At 36.9% G+C, this 26,368-nt stretch overlaps 1 protein-coding gene across 1 annotated transcript in view; it reads left to right on the top strand.

Annotated features, from left to right (window-relative positions):
• The window catches only part of LOC107558331 (sickle tail protein homolog), a 76,533-nt gene that overhangs the window by 33,427 nt on the left and 16,738 nt on the right, over window positions 1-26,368 (top strand). Inside the window, exon 2 of the mRNA XM_016241983.1 lies at window positions 10,063-10,355. Within this exon, the coding sequence (XP_016097469.1) occupies window positions 10,063-10,355 (293 nt within the window). The remainder of the gene's footprint in view (window positions 1-10,062; window positions 10,356-26,368) is intronic.

Genomic DNA, 26,368 nt, shown 5'->3' with positions numbered 1-26,368 from the left:
GTTAAATAGGACAGGAATCCGGATTGGGGACAGTGATCTAAAGCCTGTAGCGCTTGGTCATTCTTTCACACTAATGTAAGTCACATTAGTGTGAAAGAATGACCAAGCGCTACATTCATGCAAACCCTGACTACCCTTGAATGCTTTTGTGTCACACAAACAATGTCTTAGCCCTGTGATCTTGTATATGTGTGTGTGTGCGCTGGGGTCCTGCTGCATTACAGCACTGACATGCCTCAGTGCTGATGACATCGTCCAACTGGGAGGCGGCCTAGAAGGGATGATGTCATAGACAGCAAATCAGATCATTTCCTGCAGCCTTCATCCATTAGAGAAATTAGAGAATTTTTTTGTATATCTTCACCCTCGTCGTTCTTCGATTCTTAGCCCTCCATCCTTCTTGCATCCCATCTTTTTAACCTCACTGCTTTCTCCAATTGGTATCATTCCCTTTCTTTTTCTGTAATGTGATATTTTGTGCCCCTATACCAGTTTTCCCCAGTCTGCTCTGGTTCTGGCTGGAACATAATTCTAGTTCTGCCATTATCAATTTGCTTTTTTTCTCTCTGATTAATGCTGTGAATTGGATGCATCAAAGTTTTTAAACTGCTCGTGCATTGTGTTATTCAACAGTTTATGATGTAGCTCAGTAGTTTAAGGATGTGTGTGCAAAGCTGGAAGACATTCTGATGTGACAACTAAAGAAATCACTTTGCCAGATGCATGTGCATGTTATGAACAAGACACTAGAGGGCGCCAGAGTCGTATCGAGAAAATTAACAATGGAGATGTGCAGCAGCAACAAACGTATGTGAGCACTTAAGGCACTGATATTTTGAATGTTGGTAACCAAACAGTTTCTTTCCCATTGCTCTATATATACTAGAAGTCAATTTGTAAACTGTTTGGTTACTAGCATTCTTCAAAACATTCTTTTGTTTTCCATAAGAAAGTCATAACGGTTTGGAGCATGATGGTTAATTTTGATGGCAGAATCTTCTTTTTAGTGTCGACTGTCCCTTTAGGGCACACTTGAAAAAAAACTGCATTAGATAGCAAGATATCGATAGACACATTTTCAAGCAAAATAGCACAATTTTTGATTGAAAAGTTGCTAGGTGTAAATTATAAAACAATAGACTAACTAACATCCATGCATTTTTTATTTTTTATGTACTTGAAGAGGCCACTATGCGATCGAGCTAGTTTTTCCTTGGTCACATAAAGCCATGTTCCCTTTTTTTCATAGTCTCTCAGTCATTAGTCATGACTGTTAAAAGCTGGTATGTTCTCTGTTGGAGTGTTTCTAACCTCTGTCTTGGATGATATCAGTGTATTGGGGTCTGTAGTGCTGCTATGTGTGGGAAACAGTTTCTGTAGGCTGCAGTAATTGAAGCTGGAAAGACTTTGTGTACACAGTGAGGAAATGAAAGGGAGACGTTGAGATGTTTTCACTTGTGTGATGTCAAATTATTACATTGAATCATGATTTATGAGATGAATAGCAGTGTGTATTTGTGGGTTTTAATATGTCTCTGCACTATATAGTCTGCCCCCTGATGGTTTGCCCCTGCACCATATTGTGCCATGGTGCAATAGCTGTCAGATTCTGCAGTCTTGTACCCCTTTGATTTTTTTCTTTTTGTTTATCTAGGAAAGAGCGCATACTTTAGAGGTCGCTTTAGAGTCAGGGGTGTGATGATGGTGTGACAACGGGAACAGTGCCATGGGCCAGTTCGGTCATCATTTACTCACCCCATGATTTATGACTTTCTATCTTCTGTGGATCACAAAAGTAGATGTTTTGAAGAATGTTCACACTTCTCTTTTACATACAACTAAAATATACAGAGACAAAAGACTGTCAAGCTCTAGAAAGTATGAAAAAGAACCAAAATAGTCAAACTGCTAAATACTATTTCGTTGTTGTGAATAAATTACCCTTTATTTCTCTATAGTACAAGCAAAGACACTACTAAGACCTACTATTTATGTATTCAACCAAACCAGCAATAACATAATCATCATCATCCTCATCATTTAAAAATCATTGCCTTTCTTATAATTATTGTTGTTGTTGTTGTAACACTTTACAATAACAGTACATGAATAATAATGTACTAATACCTAAATTAAATATTACTTTAATATACACTAATAATGAGTTAAGGCTAATCAAAAACTAACCTTAGATACAACATGAGTGATATTAATTAATGAATGAATAATCTTGACTACATGTTTGTTAGTTAATGTATTAATTAACACTTTGGTGTTAGTTTTTACAAATTAATTCATATGACTCATGTGACTCATAAGGTTAGTTCTTGATTAGTACATGCCTTAACTCATCATTAGCTCGTATTGAAGTAATTTATATGTATATAAGTATATGAATAATTAAGTGCTGTTATTGTAAAGTGTTACCACAAATGGTTTGCTTCATGTCATTCTAACCTTATTGTTTCCATAAGAGCGGACGCCGTCATTTGTAAAGTTTATGTGCAAGGCTTCCGGTGTCATTCGTTTCTAGCTATTTTTAGCTGTACAAAACAGCTCGTTTTGCTTGAAACTGGTGCAAAACTGGTGTGTCTTACCATATTATTTTAATGCATTATCTTAATTATTAACACAGTGGTTTATAGTGCAAACAGTGTTACCGTTTACTGCACTTTGTTATTCTTCTCGCAGAAAATGGCTTACATCTGCATTGAAAATAAGGTGGATAGTAAAAATGTATAGGGAATAGTGCATAAAGCAGCTTCTGAAACCCCCAGAATTTACTTAAACATCTAGATATGACCAGGTGGGACAGTGCCAGCTTAATTTTAATGGGTGAGACAGAATGAAGAGAGTGAGACAGTGGAGTGCAGTCATGTCTGAATAAGAGCACTGACATTTGAAGGTGCTTATCTCGCTTTAGTGCAGTGAATGGATTCTAATCACATTTTAATAAAGCCATTTCAGCAGTGTTATATTAAAACATAAATTGCAATTTGGCAAAGCCCATGAACAGAATGAAGATAAGAGATAAGAGAGATAAGAGAACTGAGATAAGAACGGTGTGTGTTTGTGTCTGTGATCAACAGGCTGTATTCAGTCCCTTATTGTCTATATCTCTGGTCAGACAGACAGCTGTATCCCTGCCAGGACAGACTCCTGTTAAATCTCAGCTGACAGATAGACAGCATGACTTTGGCCGCTTGCTGAACTATACAATATAACCGTGATGTAGCACTTCCCACTTTATCTCCTTCATTTCTCCTGTCTCTTTCTTTTTTCTGTTTCTCTCTATCTCTCTCAAACACTTTGGATGTCTCTTCTCCAGCTGTGTGTGGAATGATCCATGAGTTCATTCTGCCAAATATAATCAAGATGCAATTCTCATAGCTCGGGCTGGTGTGTGTGTGTGTGAGAGAGCAGCTGTTCACAGGCGGCTCCCTCTTCTCTTCTCTTCAGGGTGCCACAAGCCCCTCTGTTGGCAGGGCGACCGTTGACACGGAGACAACGAGCTAACAGCCAAGAGCTTCTTTATTCACTTTATTAAGGGGAAGGGTCAGTCATGGCCAACTGCGTGGAACTCACATATTCAAACGGTCATGTAATATGCATATGCAAACAAAACCCTAAAACGACATACTACGACAAATAGAAATTATAATTTAGATCAAAAACTTCTAATCAAGAAAATGAATTAGTGCGCTTCACTTTGTGATAGAGTTCCCTCTTGTGGTCACTTCCAAAACAACCATGCAGATAAGAGTCAGACAGACAGATAGATAGATAGATACATAGATAGATATTACTAAAAAAAACGATTATACTTATAATGCACCAAGATAAGATTCTAGGTGACATTTGCATTCCTTGTGCCCTTTTTAGAGCACTAGGTCAGGATTTTTGGCCTTATACAAATGATGACACTACAGTACAGTTGATGAATAAGACCATAATCTGATAATGAAAGACAAGCTTTGAGCAGACTGAACTGTGACACTTTTATCCAGTTCTGCTCCTCTGCTTGCAGATCAAAAGATCACGTCCACTGTAAACAGATACTGGAGGCTGAAAGCTGAACTCTTCTTGTGAGAGAGGCAAAAATGTCACCAGGCTGCATTGTGGCACCATTACAACATCACAATGTCCTTTATTTACAGTAGAATGCTCTTATTAAACAAATCAGGTCACATATGCAAGAACTAAAACAGTAACACACTTTCTATACTTCACACCTGTTTTACAGATGCCTATAAATGTGTGTGTATGTGTAAAGGTCTGGAGGTTGTAAACTTTAAGAAGGAAAAACATCTGCTCTCTTTTACGGCACCAAAGTCTGTAGTCTCTAGTGGTCAACCAATATGACTGATTGCAGTTACAATGGCAACATATATAATAAAATTTTTCATTTGTTAAATAAATCATATATATATATATATACCGCTCAAAAGTTTGGGATCAGTAAGACTTGTAATGTTTTTTAAAGAAGTCTCTTATGCTCATCAAGAGCTATAATGGTTTCTATTTTAATATACTTTAAAATATAATTTATTTCTGTGATGAAAAGCTGAATTTCCATCAGCCATTACTCCAGTATAAAGTGTCACATGATCCTTCAGAAATCATTCTGATATGCTGTGTGTCTTCTGCCTTGGGCTTGCTGCAGGCTGAGGGAACAAGATCATGGGAACTTGTCGGAACAGAGCGATTCAGATTGAATCTGGATTACAAGTTGATAAAGGAGATAAAAACAGATTCTGCCTGAAGGCCCCTTCTATTCTTTGTATCGTTTTAAGGGTTTATCAGTCTCATTGGCTGAATGTGCCGCCCAGCATTGTGATTAGGGGAGAAGACGCAAAGTGTCACACCTGTACCATATTATTGTATGTTTGAATACTTTCATAATCTGATTAAAGTTGATTATTCAAGTAAAAGATGATGAGGTAGATCAGGAGTTCTTCCTGCCACCCAAACCCTGAAGCTCATTCTAAAAATTGACAGTGATTGACAGCTGGAATCAGCCACCCAGAATGCCTCAGGGTTTGGAGGATTTTTAAATGGGCTTATTAGTGGTGTAGAGAAAGTAAACAATCTGTAGAGAATTGTGTGTGTGTGTGTGTGTATGTGTGTGTGCAGTTAGCACCACCAAATGGAATTGCAAAGATAATGATTGCTTCCAAACATGTTTCCTGAACACTCCTCAAGTCAAAAAATATAAAATAAATAATGATTAAAAAAAACATTACAACTTTACAAGTCAAAATGAACTTGATTTTAGTTTATTAAATATACTTTTTGAACACAAATTAATAGTAGGATTATCATATTTTGGAGAATTCAGTTTTGTGAGGTGTGCGTAAAATTATGTGCGTATGATGTAAAATTGTGTGCAAGATTCACTTATTAAATGGCACTATCATCCCTTAGTCAGTCACTGTCTGCAGTAACACAATATCTCCAGCCACACAAAAGAGCTCTGTCCAACCATGAGAGAGAGGGGATAGAGAGAGATGTACATTGTTTTTAGAGAGAGGAGATGTAAGCTTATGAGTCGTAGCACACAGATACACATTCCTCCATAAATCCATTACTGAGCACAACCCTACACAACTGACCCCAAACGAACCAGGATACACACACACACACATACACATCTCTTTACTAAAGACGCATGCCCTGTTCGGTTTACAGCCCAGTGTCAGACCATTGTGTCCTGTGACCAGTAATCGCAAGTTAAAGGAGGTGAAGAGGACTGGAATGAAAATAAAAAGTGTTTTTACAGGGGATAGAGCGAGGGATGTGGTTATACTTCCTTAGCATTGCTCAGTGTGAGTTTTTTTATCGGAAGATGAGGATTGTATGGTTTGGAACATGAGAATTGTGCTGTTTAGGCTTGTGGTTTGGAGAAAAGTAAGCAATGGGGAATATGTGTGATGAGGAAGAGCTTAATCAACATCTTGCAGAAGGTCACTGGTGCTTTGGTAGGTGTGAGAGGAACTGATGACAGTCATGGCTGACTGTCCAGAAAGTATCATGTTTTATCATGCAAAGTTTGGTCAGTTATGATATACACACACACACACACACACACAAAGAAAAACAAGTAGATAGAATAGAAAAAATAGAAAGCTAGTGTTTGTTTGTTTTTTGTTGTTTTAAAAAAATAAAAATAAATTTAAAAAGAAGATAAATATAGATAAAGTAGAATTAAAATAGAATAGAAAGTGTTAGACTTAGAGGGTCAAATAAAGGAGGAACAGATGTGTTTTTAGTCGTTTCTTGAAGATGGTTAAGGACTCAGCTGCTCGGATTGATTTGGGCAGGTCATTCCACCAGGAGGGAACAGTTAATGAAAAAGTCTGTGAAAGTGATTTTTTGCCTCTTTGAGATGGCACAATAATATGCCGTTGGCTTGCAGAACGCAAGGTTCTAGAGGGCACATAACTCTGAAGTAATGAATTTAGGTAAATGGGTGCAGTGCCAGTGGAGGTTTTGTAGGCAAACATTAATGCCACTGGTAGCCAGTGCAAATTGATGAACAGAGGTGTGACATGCGTTCTTTTCGGCTCATTAAAGATTAATCTTGCAGCAGCATTTTGGATTCATTGTAGAGGTTTGACAGAAGCGGCTGGAAGACCTGCCAAGAGAGCATTGCAATAGTCCAGCCTGGATCTTCCTAATGTTGTATAAAGCAAATCTGCAGGACCGGGCAGTTTTAGCAATGTGGTCTGAGAAATTATTAATTAAGTATTTTGGGCTTGTAATAATTGGACGACTTTTATGAAGTTGATAGGTTGACTTTGTTTTTTCAAAATGGGAGGATGACTAAAAGAGTTTGGTTGATGTCCTCAGTGACTCCATGGGATGTTTGTGATGCACTGTAACAGGGTCATTCTATGAAATAATGTATTTAAAATACATTATTTGTATGATTTGAAAAATTGCAGTTAGACAAATAATGTGTTTAGTTAAGAAAATGCATTGTGGCATATCAAGCTAAATTTAATTGTTGCATTTTCTTCTGATTCTAACACTTCTTAAAGCTTTCAAGCTAGATCAACCAAACCTGGCACAAACCTCTGGGTTGGTCTGACTCATGTTGCTGTATCTTTTCTAACTGAGCCAACTCATGAAATTCTAACAGACTTCCAAATAGGCCAAAATTCCCATAGACTTGCATTGGCGGACTGCTCAAATGGGACTCCATCTGTCAAACAGTTTTAATGTAATCTGGCTCTAGATTATGCCTATCAACATGTTAGCAACAAGTTAAAGCATTCTAGCAATGCTTTGATAGCTACATGCTAACAATGCCTATCAAGATTCTAAAACTTGCAAGCAACATGTTAAAACATATACATGACCTAAAAATGACAAAATATAAGACAATATGGTTAGAAAGGAGACTTTAACATGAAGAGTTCACTTTACATTGGATATTTTTAGAAATACACATTTTCAGTGTTTTGTTGGGTGAAAAACTGATGCAAGATAGAGTAGTACAACCTCTCGAATGAACTGTACTTCTGTTTCTCATAGGCATGTCAAATAAAACATGGCGTCTATACCCTGACGTGAGGAATAGTGTTTAGTTAACAAATCAACAATATAAGACTTACAAGAGCATACAAGAGGTTCTTTCCTTTCCATGTGTTATGCATTCGTTTTCATCTGTCTGTCTGAGCTGACTGAACTATTATGAATTACACACTGCATGCGTCCACACAAAGACATAAATATTCTTATGCCTCTTTGATGTAATGACAGACTTGAATAGGATTATAGAAGATATTTGAAACATTTAAAAATACCCTTCACTGAGTAATCTACTTGTCGTGAAACTGTGGAGCAGCCGCCCACATTCAGCTGTTGGACTGGATAAGAGTTCTCTCACAATCACTTCACATTAGACACACTTTCAGGCAAAAAAACAGGAGTATTTGACTTTTATATGCAGCAACAGGAAGAATTTTGCACAAATACGGTACAAGCATACAACTAGTTATGTTTTAAAGTAATAAAGGCACAAATGCAATTTTCTTTACACAAAGAAGCGTTATATGCATATTATAGCATTAAAAGTACCTCGTTTTAAACATGTGAGAAATCTGTAAACTCTAACTATTCAACCCTGTTACCAAAGCTTTTTTTTTTTAAAGGATTTTTTTGTTTGTTTAATTTATGAGAAATATTTTATCGATTAAAGTTCAATAATTAGTAACCAACATTCGGTGCCACGTTACATATTCTGTACTTGTTAATAACTTAAATTAGGATAAAAATGTAACCCTGTTACTTGCAACCCTGTTAATGTAATATATTTTATTTAAGTGTTATGTTAATTTAATGTCAATAGACCTTAGTCAGTGTAGCGCCATATTTAATTTTTGATAGGAAAGAAAATGAGGCTGTGAGTGATAAATGTAGAGTACGTTCAATGGACTGTACTGGCAAAAGGTTTTTCTTAAAAAAAAAAGAAGTGGTAGACAAAAACTTCATAAAACAGTTCTGCACAAATTGCAAACCTCATACACTGTTTAAAACACATAAAACATGCTATAACATTTAGTTAGACTTCCTGATACCATTTTCTGAAGGGTTAAGCTCTTCCTTTCACTGACCTTTTGTTGGAAAAGAGCAAAGTATTGACAAATGTTCTTACTTTATTTAGTCAAAAATAAATACCTTAAAGTGCTTAACATACAGTGAGAACATTGTGAGAAAATGTGAATGAGAGAAGGAGAGAGGAAGTTTGGATCTAGCACCTGTTGGCGAGGGCCCCTCACTAAGCTTTACATGGGAACATTAACGTCACTGTCACCTTTTTAGGTCTGGGAATGAGGACACACACACACACACACTCACAGACACCCGCACACTCAGCATGCAGCGGGGTGTTTTCAATTGGCAAGTTTCTAGAGTTGATCACAAGAGTCAGGAGTAATCCAGACTCCATTAAAGTAAACTGCTAAAGTGTCTTTCACTCATGTGAGAGGCTGTGGAATCTGGCCAACAGCTGCTCTCCACAGACAGACTCTTAAATCCAGTGTCTATAGGGTCATTGTATTGGAGAGCATGGCAGAACTTGGGAAAGGGAATAGGACAGACCTGTCTGGGGAAGGTAAGGGCTCCATGACGCTGATGTAGACGTGATAAAGCAAGGATGCAATGACAGGGTTGAATGTTTGTTGTATGTACAGGATTTCTTGATTTTCTTGTTGACTTTGAGATTGTGTGTACAAGTGTTTGTGTGTATAGCTTAGCAGTTATAAATAGAGCTGGTAGATTGCTGTCCTGTGACACTACGCATACGGGGGAGGAGGATGGGTTTCAGGATTTCTCAACCTTACACTTTTACGCTTTGGGAGATTTATTTATCTTTTAATGAGCTTTTATGGTATACAACAGAGCGTTGCACTAAAGTGAACGTTAGCCTACTATTTCTCAACTTATATATGAAGTAAACAATGAATCCCAATTGGGCCATATCTCAACTCCATTTAAGTGCCTGTTATTGAGAAAAAATGCCCATGTTAGGTACAAACATCTGTGTGCCAGCTTCACATAGGGGGGCAATACATCAGAGAGGCAGGTCATTCCCAACAGTAGTTTCGCTGACACAGTCTTTTTTCCTCTGCACTTCTGCGATTCCTTTAGTGCCCATGAGACTAACTAAATATGACTGAATGTTTTTGTGTTACTTCAGCATTCAGTTTTATTCCATTCTAAGAAAGTGTATCTACCGTTTCAAATTATATGTTGATGTGCGTGTCTTGTTGGTGTGCGTGTCACATTTGATATAAGTAAACATTCAGCGCTAGAGTGTTGCGCACATTTAGCTTTGTTAGGACATGTTTGCTTCCTTCAGCTTTTGGAAACTTAAGCTTGGGGATGATCAACTTGACATCTTTATTTAATAAATCTTGTCCCGACAGCTCCATCTGAGAATCATCTGTCTTTATTTAGCATGTGTGTGTGTACGTATATGAGGTCCACAAGGAAACATTCTCATATTTTCCCACTTTTCTCTAATCATTCCATTGTATCTCTGTCTTTTTTCCATAGAACCTCTGAAGGGGAATCTAAAGGTGACTTCCAGTGAAGACTCTGAGCACCTGACCCGTAAACAACAGGCTGTCTCCGCTAACAGCCCTGGTAACCGCTGTGAGGCCAAATCCAGCCGCGCAGGGGTTCTACGAAGACACACGGTGGGTGGAGCACGCAGCTCACAGGAGATCCTGGCCATGCAGCCATCCGATATGGATAAAAAACGAGAGGCCTTTTTGGAACATCTGAAGCAGAAATACCCACACCACGCCTCCGCCATCATGGGCCACCAGGACAGACTCCGAGAACAGGTGAAGACCACTGTCAATACTGTTTGTTGTGTCAATGTTGGCTCCAAAAGTCCAGAATTTGTCCACTAATGTATCTGAACTAGGTATGTGAAGCAGATTTGTGTAAATAGGTGTATTTAGCATCATAAACAAAGTTGAATGACAGATATGTCATATTATACACACTCAGAAAAAAAGGTACAAAGGCTATCACTGGGGCGGTACCTTTTCAAAAGGTACACTTTTGTACGTTTTAGGTACTAATATGCACACTTTAGGTACTAATATGTACCTTTAAGGTACCAATATGGACTCTTTAGGTACAAAGGTGTGCCTTTTGAAAAGGTACCGCCTCAGTGACAGCTTTTGTACCTTTTTTATGAGCGTGTAGCCACCTATGCAATACTTTCTGCAGAAACTTGAAGGCTTATAAAAACTCTAACATGCATTTATAATCAGGAAAAGATGTGACTGTTGGCATTGAAATGACATTTCTGCTGTATGAATGCACACTTTTCTCTTCAATTCAAAAACAGAGGCTTACAAACAGTGGCTATATATATATATATATATATATATATATATATATATATATATATATATATATATATATATATATATATATATGAGCATAAAAGTCACATGACTGAAACAGATGAATAAAAATAGTGCAGTGTTATGTGCAATACAAATATGCAACATTGCAATAACGGGAAAATAATAAAAAATATGTATATGATCATTAACCAGTGGCTGAATGGAGACTGCTGCAGTTTTATTGCCTGCAGGTAGTAGCTGGAAGAAACATTAAAACTGAAAATTATAGTAAGAGCCACTGAATTTATCTAATTGTTGTAACAGTGTCTTGTGTATGTGTTATCTATTGATCTTCAGTAGGTCAGCCAAAGGTTGCCCACAGGTTTTCTTTGTTTCCGGATCTTGAGGTCTGTGTGACCTGGTGGCTTTAAATATCTGATAGAGACCATACAGTGAAGAAAAGAGGTAGTTTCTCGAAAAACACCAATGAAAAATTAGCAGTTTCTGCAGCTAATGACGCATTTCTCAATATAAACCATATTCAATGTGTGTATTCAATATGAGATTCAGTGTCCTTACACTGAACATTCTTCAATAATGACCACAGGGATCATCTCTCAGCAGACTCATAATATTAGCTCCATTCATTAAATGCCAAATAATATTTATATTAAAAAGCTGGATACTGAAAAAGCTGGATATTATTTCTTGCTGTGACCCCAAAACCAACCAAACTCTAGAGCCCCAGCGTACTTAAAAAGGTTGTAAATAGATTGACCTCTCAGTCTGAACAGGTGGAAGTTTGTTTTATATTTTTCCCCTTTGGCCGAAAGAATCCATTTTCAGTGCTTGTGCCCAGCCGTTGTTGCCTGAGGTGAGAACTGAAGTCTGTGCCATATATCATACTGACACATTTTTGTTGTCAGGCCATGCCCTAAAATTTCCATTTTCTGTTCAGTTTCACACTCAAGTCAGAATGTTTAGGAAAAGTGACAAAGAAAAGTTTAGCACTGACCAGATCTTAATGGAACTTTTCCATGACATTCTAATTGATTGAGATGCACCTGTATATACAGTACTGGTCAGAAGTTTGGGATAATTAGGATTTTTTTAAAGAAGTCTCTTTTTGCATTTATTTGATTAAATATAGTATTAACCATAATATTGTGAAATGGGATTACAATTTGAAATAAGTGATTTCTATTTTAATATATTTTAAAATGTCATATACATGTGATTGCAAAGCTGAATTTCCAGCAATCATTACTCCAGTCTTCAATGTCAAATGATCCTTCAGAAATCATTTTAAGGATTCTTTGATGAAAAGAATGTCAAAATGAACAGCATTTATTTGTAAAAGAAATCTTACTTGACTCTCACTTTCTATCAATATAATGTGTCCTTGTGACTTTTTTTTGTAAAACTTACTCCAAACTCTTAAATGGTGGTGTATCACGGTTTCCACAAAAAAAAAAGTACAACTGTTTTCAACATTGATAATAACAAATGTTTCCTGAGCAGCAAATAAGCTTATTAGAATGATTTCTGAAGGATCATGTGACGCTAAAGACTGAAATAATGGCTGCTGAAAAGTCAGATTTGCCATCACTGGAATAAATTACATTTTGAAATATATTAAAATAGAAAATGGTTATTTTAAAATGTGATAATATTTCACAGTATTACAGTTTACTGTATTTTTGTTCAAAAATTTTATAAAATGTAAAGTATTCTGTAATATTGTGAAATATATAAAATAACTGTTTTCTATCTTAATATATTTGGCCTTTGTGAGCATAAGATTATTCCAAACCTTTGACCGGTAGTGTGTATATTTATGGTATAATATAACACTATTTTCCTTAGCACAACATGGGATAATTTATATACATAACACTTTTGGATGTATCATTTTGTGATATTGAGATTGTAATATGAAGAACTATAAAAAACACTCTTTCGCTCTGTTGTTCTCTTTTCACTTGTTTTGCCCATACTCATCCACTCAGTGGGCCTGTGGAATGTTATTTGGATTGCCCCAGGGGGTATTAAAGAGAAAAGGTGGGGGCAGGGGCTGAACGCCTCCCCACAGTGGGTGAGTGAGGGAGTGTTTCGTGTGTTTACTCTGATTGAAAACAAAAGGCCTCTCACCTGCTCTTAAAAACCTACAAAGCAGAACAATGGAAGTGATTGACAGCTTTTCAAGAATGAGAGTACTTGGCTGCAGAATGTGTGTGTGTGTGTGTGTGTGAGTTTGTAACAGTGTAGGCGGGTTTACACACACACACACACACGCACACACACAGAGAGAGAGAGAGAGAGGAATTTTGATTGGTTTAGTGCCCAGTCATCCATACACTTGACCAACCTTTTTTCTGTGTGTCTTATTTGTATGGTCTATCATTTGCTTTTACAATACGTAACACAGACCTATTATTAACAAATAATTGCACAAACCGTATGAAAGCATATCTTGTAAAGGTGGGGCTGGTGACTATCTTTAACTGTTCAGTCCTGCATTAATCAGGGCATAACATATTGAATGTGTGCCATATGAGATGTTCTGAATGTTTCTGTCTTTATTTTGTATGGGTGTTCTGTAGCTGAAACATTGCTGATCACTGAACACTATCAGCAGGAAAGCGCTGAATCACACAACAACACGAGGAGTTTAGCATTTAGTTTAACGGTGTAAGCCTTCACCTGTCCTCCACCTCACACTAAATCAAAACTAGGAGAGACCAGGGAGTGTTGCTCACATTTTGTTTTTTTGTCATTTAATTTAGATTTTAGTTTAGAATATTAAAGATTTTATTTGAAAACCGCCAATACAATTTGACACAAATATAAAACAAATACATGAAACAGAGACCATGATATTCATTATCTAATCTAATGAATTAAAAGAAAACTTTGCATAAAGTTAAAAATGGCATGAAACAAAGTCCCTCTGTTTCAGTTTAGGAGCCATTTGACGTTGCAACCTTTAAGTCACAGACGTATTTCTATTTGTGTGATTATCCACCAGGTATTTTTAGTGGAGAGTAATAGGGATTTGAAGTCACCATTGTAATGTGTGATGTAAGCGCAGACTTGGCTCTGTTCACAACTAGGTGAGCGCGCACAGAGCTGATGGGGCAAAGCGCGGAAAGGAGGGGCGCTCGACTCACACACACACACCCTCACACACTCACTCTCGGGCTCTTTCATTGAGCGAACTGTACTTTCTCCGGGAATAGAGACTAAAAAGGACATGGCATACTTTTCAAGCTTCCTCCAAATCATGGAATACTGAGAATGAGTCGGAACTGAGGACGATTGTTTTGAGGGTGTCTGTATATTGTTAAATAAGGTATTGTAACAGTTCATCATACTTTTTTTAACTTGTAATCTATTTATATAAACTCAATCCATTCGGCTGCAAACTCGCTGATCATGCGATTGTGTCTAGTCTTGCGCGCAAACTTCTGAGCAGCGCGCTCGGTAACTAGAGAAGGCGAGCGCATGTATGCGTTTCTGCACATTACGGTTGCAGTAGGTAAACAGATACGCGATTCATTCTGTGACACGGCTGAAAAGATGCGGATAAGAAGGACAACAATGGCTGGGGTCATCTGTCTCTAACCAGGTATGCTCAAGGGGCGTTTGGAGTGCTGGGAGGCTTGTAACTTTTTAGCCATCATTTGGATGTTTAACATGACTTGCTGACGGTTCCATCATGCCCGTTTCAGATTTTAGACAGTGATAGACTTACTGAAATATGGGTTTGTGTCGTTTTTCCTGCTCTCGTTTGCGTGGGAAGATATAAGGCGTGAAGACCTGGATTTTGGGGGTTGTTGTTGGTCTGTTAAGTCAATATAGTAGTTTGTGCGGTTTCAAATCGCTGGGTCCAAGTTGCGAATAATAGGAAGGGGGCGGAGCTTGACCAAAGAAGTAAAAAAATAAGATGGAAACGTATATTTTTAGTGTATGTAAACGTTTCAACAAGGTTTTCATTAATAATAAGCTTAGATTACAGGCTTGTCAGAGCGTGTATTAAAAAAACGATGTTATCTAATCATAAAAGCATAACAACAGTGCTTTTCTTTTCAAAGTATTTTGCTAAGAGCAATACTTTGTGATAATTGTGTGATACTTTGTGATTTGCAGGCGGTAGTCGATAAAGCATTCTAATGTAATATGTTTGAATAAAACCTGTTAAATTCAATGCTCTACATCGCAAGTGTTATACCAGGTGAGCTACCGAGCAAGTTTACAACATCAATAGAGCCAAATATATGGAGCTGGTTATGTGATGCAATGTAGTTTACAAATGCACTATAGTACAAGTGTTGTGAGGTTATAGCATTTTGTTGTGGAAGGAACCATGTAAAAATAAGTCTTTATTATTTGATTATCTGCCACCATTATTTGTGTGTGTGTGTGTGTGTGTGTGAAAAGGAATAACAGTTCTTGGTGTTTTACTGTCACTAGTGTTCGTTTGGAGTTTGCAGAAATGTAGATGGGGGCACACTTTTTCCAATGAGCCTTGTCGGTTAAACTGGGTACTAAAATATGAAGCTAATTTTTTTATGTGACTTGACAAGACATTCTGTATGCCTAATAAACTGATAGACCATCAATAATGCTGTAAAGAAGCTGTCAGCATTTGCTTTCAAATGAAATGAGCCATGATACAGTCTATTAAAAAGCTGTTTAGACCTGTTTGGAAAGCTTCACTAAAAATTCATTCTATTGCAGATTTTGACAGCTAATGCAATGACTTTAAGAGTATTGCTCGGGCTGAGCGTTTTGGGTGGAAACTGGACTTGCTGTCTGACATGAAGTTGATTTGAAGTGTAAGATTAATTTTTACATTCTTTATAAAGAAGTATGTTTTACTAATTAGTGGTTGAGCAAGGTGCCATTGTTTATGCCAGTTTGAAACACTCACTAATTATACCGGATAATCATTAGCACTTATTATACTGTAATACTGGCTTGTCGGGTGTCAGAAAGGTTTAAATGAATCACAATATTAGCACAGTTTTCTTGTTGAAACAATCCTGTGCACTATAATGCTGATCTGGGCCCATCTTCTTCATAATGATCTTCAGCACAGTTTATTTTAGTGCAATAACCCTGGCTGATCACTGATCATCCGCTTGGCACCATCCCAGTTCTCCATCAATGCCGTTGTCTGCCAAGAGCAGACATGAGTGAATTGATATATTAAAATGTCCAGTTGTGGGTCATTGCGGGGTCATGAGCTCACACTGGAGACGCTGTCAGTTCAAAGCATCAGTGCAGTTTCAGTTTTGCATGTTTGGCTGCTTCATTCCCATGAATGGTCCAATTTCACAGGGCCATGCAAATACTGTGGCAAGTTGCTCTGATGGGGATTTGATGCTCGTTTAAGCATGATGTGCAGAGGAGCTGACCAGCTTTGCATTGTTATAGTGTGTGAGAGGTACCTTCAGGCAAAAATCACTGAACAAAGGCTGCGTCTTCTTGAACAGGGGTTCATTTTTTATGGTGGCACTTTGAACATCACATATGAGAGTAAGTAAATAAATTACAGTTGTATTAAAAACTTGTATTTTGTACACTGGCCCTGTTAACACTTCTTGGGGGACCCAATCACAAGTGTTGATGACATCAGACCAATCGGAGCTGTTCAGTGAAGTTAAACATTAATTAATACATTTTAAAATCAATTTATTCCTGTGATGCAAAGCTGAATTTCCAGCAGCCATTACTCCAGTCTTCAGTGTCACATGATGCTTCAGAAATCATTCAAATATACAGATTTGGTGCTCAAGAAACTTTTTTTCATTATTTTCAAAAATTTTAAACAGTTGTGCTGCGTAATATTTTTTGTTGGAACTGTGAACTTTGTTTTCAGGGTATATAAAGTTTACAATAACAGCATTATTTGAAATCAAAGTCTTTGTTATATTGTAAATGGATATTGTCAGTTTTGAGCAATTTCATTTGACAATTTCTCTCTCTAAAAAAGAAATAAAGAAACTTACTTACCCTGGTTGAACTTTTGAACAGTAGTGTATGTTTACAAATATTGCATATCTCAGTTTATATAAGTAACTTTTGATTCAGATACATCAAGGTTTTTGAGAATGTGTAAAATGGTAACCCCGTAGAGAAGGTGTGAGTGATGTTAAAGGGTTAGTTCACCCAAAAATGAAAATTCTGTCATTAATTACTCACCCTCATGTCGTTTCAAACCCGTAAGACCTTCGTTCATCTTCAGAACACAAATTAAGATATTTTTGATGGAATCTGAGAGCTGTCTGACCCTGCATAGACAGCAATACAACTGAAATGTTCCCAAGTCAAGAGACATAGCAAGGAGATCTGTAAAATAATCCATGTGACATCAGTGGTTCAACGGTAATTTTACGAAGCTACGAGAATACTTTTTGTGCGCAAAAAGGAAAAAAATAACGACTTTATTCAACAATTCGTCTTCATTCAGATCAAATCACAACAACGTAGGAAACAGATCCGGCGTGACACAGATGACACAGAACAGCATACGCTGTTTACGTCCAGCTGATATTCTCCAAAATGGCGCTACAGGGTGATGCGGAGGAAACGAATTGTTGAATAAAGTCCTTATTTTTTTCCTTTTGCACACAAAAAGTATTCTTGTAGCTTCGTAAAATTACGGTTGAACCCCTGATGTCACATGGATTATTTTACAGATCTCCTTGCTACGTTTCTGGACTTGGGAACGTTTCAGCTGTATTGCTGTCTATGGAGGGTCAGACAGCTCTCAGATTCCATCAGAACACAGATTCCTTTGTGTTCTGAAGATGAACGAAGGTCTTACGGGTTTGAAACGACATGAGGGTGAGTAATTAATGACATTTTTGGGTGAACTATCCCTTTATGTTTTCTCAGGAGTTTTTGTCTTAAACAGGTTTGAAAAGTGATCTTTCAGCATAAAGATTAGTGTAGTGACTCATTCTGTTACTATTCGTTGCCTTGTTTTCCTTTATTCTGCTCTCTGTTGTTCCACTCTTTCACCCACACCTTCTCTTATCCTGTCATCTGAAAGATATAATTTCCTCTTTCTTCCTGTGTGTTTTTGTCATTGTGTGTATTTGTGTGATTTATCTGTGAGAGTGTGACAGGGGTCAGTGTCCTGTAATGAGAGGGGTGAGTCTGTGGCTGTCCTCATGAGGTTGAGGTTGACCTTTCCCATTCTTCATGGACCAGTACCAGACCAAAATGAGAACCAGGGCTTCATTTTGATGAGTGGAGCCAGGTTTGGTTAAAGCTGTAGTTTGATTAAAGTTTTGGGGTCAGTAATATAATGTTACAAAAGATTTCTATTTCAAATAAATGTTTTATTTATAAAACAATTAATCACAATTTCCTCAAAATATCAAATAGAACAACTGTTTTCAACATTGATAATAATAAGAAATGTTTCTTGAGTACCAAATGTAATGCCTGCTGAAAATGTAGCTTTTCCCTCACGGGAATAAATTACATTTAAAATATATATTAAAATTAGAATTACTGTAATTTTTTGGTCAAATAAATGCACCCCTGTTGAGCATAAGAATCTTCTTTCAAAAATATTTACAAGTATTACCAACCATAAACTTTTGAACGGTAGTAATGCTAAGATGCCACATAACCTTTTCTGCAGAACGTGGATTTCTCACAGTTATGCTACAACACACACTCAAGGTTATTGATGTGTCAGCACATTCCTTCCTTTTCCATTCAGACACTTTTTCTCCTTTTTCTGATACAGTTCAAACCACCAAGGTTAACAGAAATAGTGGGAACACAGCCCATTTTCCAGTTAGGCCATGAAATTGCTGATGATTACAATATTTAATACTCATTGAATGAGGCTGACACTGACTGTATTAGTATTATTAAAATAGCTAGTGTCATTCTATTATTATTAGTAAGTGTCTATTTGTTAATGTCTGTTCAGATGTTTTGGGTGGTGACCTTTGCTTTTTGATTGACAAAGGAGGATTGACAGTTCAGGGTTATGGGGGTTAAGATCGTCAAGAGGGGTCAAATCAGATAGACAATCAGTAAGTTATTATAATAAAGCCCTTATTAGGCACAGACTGGGAGACTTTATTGCAATTCTTCACTCAACCTCTGTGGTAAAATGTATAAAATCAGATAGTACAGTTTTGTTGACAGCTGCATTACGTATTCTTCATGGTTTTATACATCTTACTCGCAGCAGTAATTTAACATTTTATTTATACCCACAATATGTGAGAGATCATAATAATTGATCATAGTAGTTGTGAAAAAGAATATACTGAACTGCAAAAATTATTTTCTTATTAGTAGTTTTGTCTTGTTTTTTAGTAAATATATCAGTTACACTTTATTTTAAGGTGATGTTCTTACAGTGTAATAACTATAGTAAATACATTTAAAGGGGTCATATGATGCAATTTCAATTTTTCCTTTCTCTTTGGAGTATTACAAGCTCTTGGTGCATAAAGAAGATCTGTAAAGTTGCAAAGACTAAAGTCTCAAATCCAAAGAGATATTCTTTATAAAAGTTAAGAGTCAACCACGCCTACCTAAAACGGCTCGTTCTAACACGCCCCCACATATCTACGTCACGATGTGGGAAGATTTGCATAACGCTGCCCAAATGTTCACGCAAAGAAAGAAGGCGTAAGTTTTATTCTCGCTGTAGTATTGTTGTTGCTGTGTCGTGAAGGCGCTGTGTTTCGTTGTGAAAGCGAAACTACTTTGGTTGGCCTTCCAAAAGAGGACGATATCCTCTTCGTCATGCATGGAGCTGATCTGTGCTGGTCACTGAGGAAATACATCAACTTTGCGCTGTCGATCGCCGGATCGGCTTTCACCGTGGAAAGAAGCGGAGTCCAGCCTGGGGTCGTCACATGTGATCGCCGCAAGCCCGCTGGACGCTCCTTCGTCGAATCTGCCGGCCACGCCGTTCTCAAGCCCGCCTGCCTCTGCTCACTCAAGCCGGCCTCCACGTACTCTAGGCCGTGAAACCCAAATATCCAGATGTGTGCAGCACGTTTTATGGAGGACTGTTTCCTGATCCTGGTAGAGTAGACTACAATGCCGGCTGTTCTGACTCACAGACTGTAAGTAAGTTTTTTTATATTTAAAGAATTTGCCACTGACGATTCAAACGCGAGTTTTTTGGGCAGTTTAGAGTAGCACTTGTTGTTTGTCATTTCTCCGATCACAAATGCAGACATGGTTTTATGTTACGCTCCCGCCGGACAGGGCATCACAATATGGTAAGGGGCGTAACATTTCCGTCACACGCTTGAGGTATTCGACCAATCGCAACGCACTGGATAGCTGGCCAATCAGAGCACACCTCGCTTTTCAGACCGATGAGCTTTGTAAAAATCGACGCGTTTCAGAAAGGCGGGGCATAGAGGAGAAACAATAATGTACAGTATGTGGAAAATAATGTGTTTTTTTAACCTTAAACCGCATAAACACATTTCATTACACCAAATACACAAAATAATGTTCTTTTTAGCAGTATCATATCACCCCTTTAATTTATGTAACTGCGTTACTTTAAAATAAGTGTTACCAAAATATCTAATCATCCTTCAAGAAATCAAGCAAAATTGAATTTAATATAAAAAACCTGTAAATAGTTTTTTTCTCATTTTAAACACAAATATAGGAATGTTTATACTTAAAACAAACAAAAAAATGTTAGTGAGGAAAGACAAATTCTAAATATTTCAAAATAATTCTCTAAAAATATCAATCTTAATATATTTTCTAGTAGTGTTTAAAAAGCTTTACTGAAAAATAAAAATAAAAAAACCCTGATAATTATTATTTTTTTTTTTTTATTAAATACAATCCGGCTAGAGTTTATATGATTTTTTTTAAGAAGGATAAGTTTAAACAACTTTTGCACCATCACTGACAGACACACTGAAGCCACCACAAGAAATTCCTCTGTATTGTATTAAAGATGAACCTGCAGAGTCAGCAGACATACCCAAACCCATCTGTGTGTGTGTGATATTTTCCTGCCAAGGTGTCAGTGCTGATGTGATGTATCGCTCAGATGTTTATCAACACACACACACACACACACACACACACACACACACACACACACCACCCTGCCAAACATCTGTGTCCCACCTTTGCATGCGGATGAGACCTCAAGCACCGGCATGGTGAAAGCATGTCACAAGACTTTGTGAGTGGAAAAAACTGAGAGACGGCATCTGGTTCTCTTTGGCCCAGGCAGACTGTAACCTCACCCTCACATGTTCCTGCACTGTCCTATCCACTCAGAGATAGAGAGAGAAAGAGAGAGAGAGAGAGAGAGAGAGAAAAGAACCAGCATAAAAGGAAAAGGGGAAAATGGCCTTTATACCTTTCACCAGACCAAAACAAGACCAGATGGACAAACTTCCAGATGGTCGTGGTTCAACAGGATTTTGATACAATATCTGCAGGCCTGCTGTGTGTACAGGCGATAGAGAGCTAACTCTGTTATTGCATTACTGATAAGATTATGTGTCTGGTTTAGAAAAGAAAATATTGTGATTGCTGGTGGTTGAGTGGATTGCTGTCCATCTCAGATGTGTCTTGGAGGCCGATTACACTTGATATTGTCATGATGGGATAGCTGTCTGAACAGTAAAATGAAGTGGAAGTGTGTAAATGTGAACTTTTTGAACGTCACTTTTTAAAGATTCAGCTACTCCATATTTGTAAGTGAAAAAAGTGACTGGAGGTCAATTATTTTTGTTGGCAATTGGGGTTTGAGGTGACCGATAATTTAGTTTTATGCAAATGGAATGATGCAGTGACTACCAATGGGAGCAAGATAACTGTTTTCAGCTTTGATAATAATAAAAATGTTTCTTGAGCACCAAATCGGCATATTAGAATGATTTCTGAAGTATCATATGACACTGAAGAGTGGAGTAATGTCTGCTGAAAATTCAGCTTTGCCGTTACAGGAATAAATTACATTTTAAAACATAAATTGTAGTAATAATATTACTGTTTTACTGTATTTTGATCAAATAAATGAAGCTTTGGCGAGCTGATACTTCTTCAAGATATTTCTTTCAAAAACTATTAAAAATTATTTTTTAATAGTTAAAAAAGTTTTGAACAGTAGTGTTTATCTTTCTGTCCTCCTTTTTCTTCTCATATCATTTTTCTGTACCAAAAATGTTTTTTCTATCTTAGGGCCTGTTCACGCTAAAAGCTAAAAAATAAATAAAAATAAAGCTTTTCTCTTGGTATCCACTGCTTTTATTCAGTATCTAGTTAATTTAAGGTGATCATATCATATAAAATAAGATTTTCTTTACTCTTCTGAAATAAAAGAGTGTAGTGTACTTTGTAGATTTACTCTAATTCTCAACACAGATCTCTGGTCCACCCAGATTTTTTTCTGAAACTAAGCAGAAAAATGAGCCATTCAGGCATCGTCACAGTAATGACGCCACAGCCGTGAGTGCGTTAACATATGACTGCCCATATTTACATATCAACACCTTTTAAACGTCCAACAATTTGCCATTGTTACTCATTTCACATACAAAAGGTTAGCCAATAATAACACGTTATTTGCATATAGAAGGTTTTTAAAGGGGTCATATGATGCCATTTCAAATTTTCCTTTCTCTTTGGAGTGTTACAAGCTGTTCGTGCATAGATAAGATCCCTAAAGTTGCAAAGACTAAAGTCTCAAACCCAAAGAGATATTCTTTATAAAAGTTAAGACCCTCCTAAAACGCCTCGTTCAAACACGCCCCCACATGTCTACATCACAGTGTGGGAAGATTTGCATAACACAACCCAAATGTTCATGCAAAGAAAGAAGGCGTAACTTTCATTCTTGCTGTAGCATTGTTGTTGCCGCTGCAGCCATGTCGTGAAGGCGCTGTGTGTTTCATTGTGAAAGCAAAACTACTTTGTTTGGCCTTCCAAAAGAGGACGATATCTGCTTCGTCATGCCTACACTCTTACCACATGTGGTTGCCCCAAGCCCGCCGGCCGCCGCTCACTCTAGCCCGCCGTGTGTGACGTTGTGTGTTTCGTTGCGAAAGCGAAACTGCTTTGTTTGGCCTTCCAAAAGAGGACACAACTAGAACTTATTTATCAGTGGTTAAGTTATTTATCAGTAGTTAAGTTGTATTTACAACACTATTCCAGAACAGTTCAACCCAAATATTCAGATGTGTGCACTGTGCAGCGCATTTTATGGAGGACTGTTTTCTGAACCTGGGAGAGTAGCCTACAATGCGTCTGTGCACAAAGGCTGTTTCTATAAAGTGGGGCAGTTCCAACTTTGCAAGGCCAGTCTGGCGCTTCTGACTCACAGCCTGTAAGTACGTTTTTTATATTTAAAGAATTTGCCACTGACGATTCAAACACGAGTTTTGAGCAGTGTAGTGCTTGTTGTTTGTCATTTCTCCAATCACAAATGCAGACATGGTTTTATGTTTACGCGGGAAATGCGTAAAAAGACAGTATAAGTCATTATAATCAGTAATTATGTCCCCACTGGATGCAACAAATGCCTCGTTTGAAATGGGTTTTATTGGGGTTGTCTCATCGCGCCGGGACACTGCATTACAGTATGGTAAGGGGCGTGATTGGAGGTATTCAGCCAATCACAACGTTCTGGATAGCTGGCCAATCAGCGTACACCTCGCTTTTCAGAACGATGAGCTTTGTAAAAATCGACGCCCTTAAAAGAAACGCGGGGCATAGAGGAGCAACAATAATGTACAGTATGTGGAAAATAATGTTTTTTGAACCTTAAACCGCATAAACACATTTCATTACACCAAATACACAACATAATGTTCTTTTTAGCAGCATCATATGACCCCTTTAAGGTGATAGTAGATTCTTAAAGTTAAATTTACAGTGTAGCAAATAGTTCTAAAGGCAAAGAGAGTGTGGAAATGGTCATGTAGGGCTAAATTATGATTGCTGTTTGCAAGAAACCTTAACTAACATCATAAGTGGACTTAAGAAAAAGTAAAATACGCTCCTGTGCTGTTGTCAGTGGGGCAGACAAGGACAGGACATTATGTGGACTCTAATGCATCTTGTGTGTGTTATTGTGTTTTTGACCATAATGAGTATAGCTGATGTCCCATTACTCTCTCAGTAGGGGGAATCCCAGCCTAACTGGAGTATCATGACCAGAAAAAGGGTAAAACAACTGGCAGAGTCAGTTCAGCTTTAAAATCATCTCTCTGCAGCCCTTCTCATTCATTACTAAAAACATAGACTGGTTCGGTCTGAAAAAAAACCTTAGAATCATTGTGGTATCTGTTGCAGTTAACACTTTTTTTTTATTGCCTTTCTTTCTTGTCTCTCATAACAAGCCTTATTGGCTTGACTATAAAAGCTTTGAAATATTGCCAAAGCAATATGCAAGTACACACATGGTACAGGTACAATGCTCCTTATCTCTGTTTGTATCTTTATCATTCATGCATACACAACATACACAACCTTTCTTTTTATTCTTACAGCTGCAGATATGGATGTTTCTAGCTGTTTTCTTAGCCACAATTTCCACATATGAAAATAAGTGAATTAAAGATAAGTGAGTTATCATAACCACTATCATGCTGTTTAAAGATAATGTCCTTTGGTAGACACAGAAACCTGTCTGACCAAACCATTTCTGGATCAGTAATTTATGCAATATCTGTACATGCGATATAACTGTATTCAGATGGGCAGGCACTTTTATCTCATCTGCGGGGTGGAATACACATATATAACACTTGGAGACCTTCTAACAAACATGTGTCAGCTGTGCAACTGCCATTGAGTTGAATGGGAACATTGACGTACAGCTGTCTCCAGATATTATAGACTTCCTCAATGTTTGTTATAGGTAATATTAGCTCTAAAAGCATGCACAGATGCATATGTCAAAATCTTATGCCAATAGTACACCATCCAGGCACCACTACTACATACAATTTTTTTTATCATGAGTATTATTTATACTATTTTATTGTATTATTTTTAACTTACGATCATTATTGTATAATACTATTTTATTGAACACATTTTAAGGTTTTACACTATTTTACACTATTTTTAAATTATTATGATTATTTTATCATATTATTTTAACTTTTTATCTTACTATTTTTAACATACTTTGTTTTTTATTTTACCATTTTTAACACTATGATTTATACTTTTCGATTACTTTAACAGCTATTTTCAGTAAATATGATTACTTAATAAATGATTAATAAATATTTAGAGATTATTAATACATCATTATATATATATTTTTTTTTTTGTAATAATTTTGGCTAGTGGTAACCTATTTTTTATCATTATATGTCATTTATATGTGTTTAACTACAATTAATAGTGTAGTCCAGTATTTTAAGCAACATTATGGTGTTTATTTGGTATTTCTTGGATTTGGTACTTAAATTGAGATGTTTAACTCTCAATTCTCAATTCTATTAATGTCTCAAACTCTGAAAAACTTTTTGAACTTGTGATGAATTTAAAGCTGCAGTCCGTAACTTTTTTTGGTTAAAAATGATCCGAAATCAATATTTGAGCAAGTACATAACCAGCCAGTGTTCAAAACTATCGGCTTACTTTAGCCCGATTCACAACGGTTATCTTATAATAATGTTTTCTAATTTGAGTGGTACGGGTAGGTTTTCGCGGGAAATTCGAGCACGGCACTGTGTCATTATGTCACGTCTGTAAACATAAAGAAGTTGTCCCGACTACTAGGCTATCACATGTGAGGATCCTGCAGGTGGCGGATCGTTTATAGCCTTTTCTCACAGCAGCTAGAATAATTAAATGTATAATTTTGATGGCGGATTGTAATCCAGAAAGGATTATGTGTTTATGAAACACATGTGAATGAAATTAAATTATATTCCAGTTATAAATGTGTTTCTGATGTTATCAGTATTATCACGGTATTGTTAAAATGTGCTGGAGATGTTAAAAAGGTACCGACACATAAATTACTTCACCAAGTTTTACATTTAAAAATCAACAAACAACAAATAAAATGACTTTTTATGAACATACATTGCCAATGATGTTCAGATTCTAAATGACAACTTGACTGACAACAGTTTAATAGCATGTTAAAATATCTAATGTAAATGTTCAGATAAAGCTTTAAAAGGGTCATAAAAAGGTAAACCTCACATTTCAGCCTTTAAATAAAGAAAAGTTTTTAAGTCAAAATGATAATTGATTAATAAATGATTATATGTATTTTATCTGCTCCATAAATAATTCTAGATAACTTATCTGAATTGTTTAAATGTGTAGAATCCACATAAGCTTGTTTTTCATCAACCAGTCACCATTTACAGCAGAGCATGCAAATCCGGTCCGTTTTTGGCCAGACAGAAACCACACACAGGCTGAATGTACTGTAAATATAAGTCTCTGTAAATCCACTCGCTGACAGCAGGTGGCGCTTATGGAAAAGCAGA

This window comes from Sinocyclocheilus grahami, unplaced genomic scaffold (assembly GCF_001515645.1).
Source record: "Sinocyclocheilus grahami isolate Dianchi unplaced genomic scaffold, SAMN03320097.WGS_v1.1 scaffold641.1, whole genome shotgun sequence".
Taxonomy (NCBI): Eukaryota; Metazoa; Chordata; class Actinopteri; order Cypriniformes; family Cyprinidae; genus Sinocyclocheilus; species Sinocyclocheilus grahami.
This window is presented reverse-complemented; position numbering and strand designations above follow the sequence as displayed.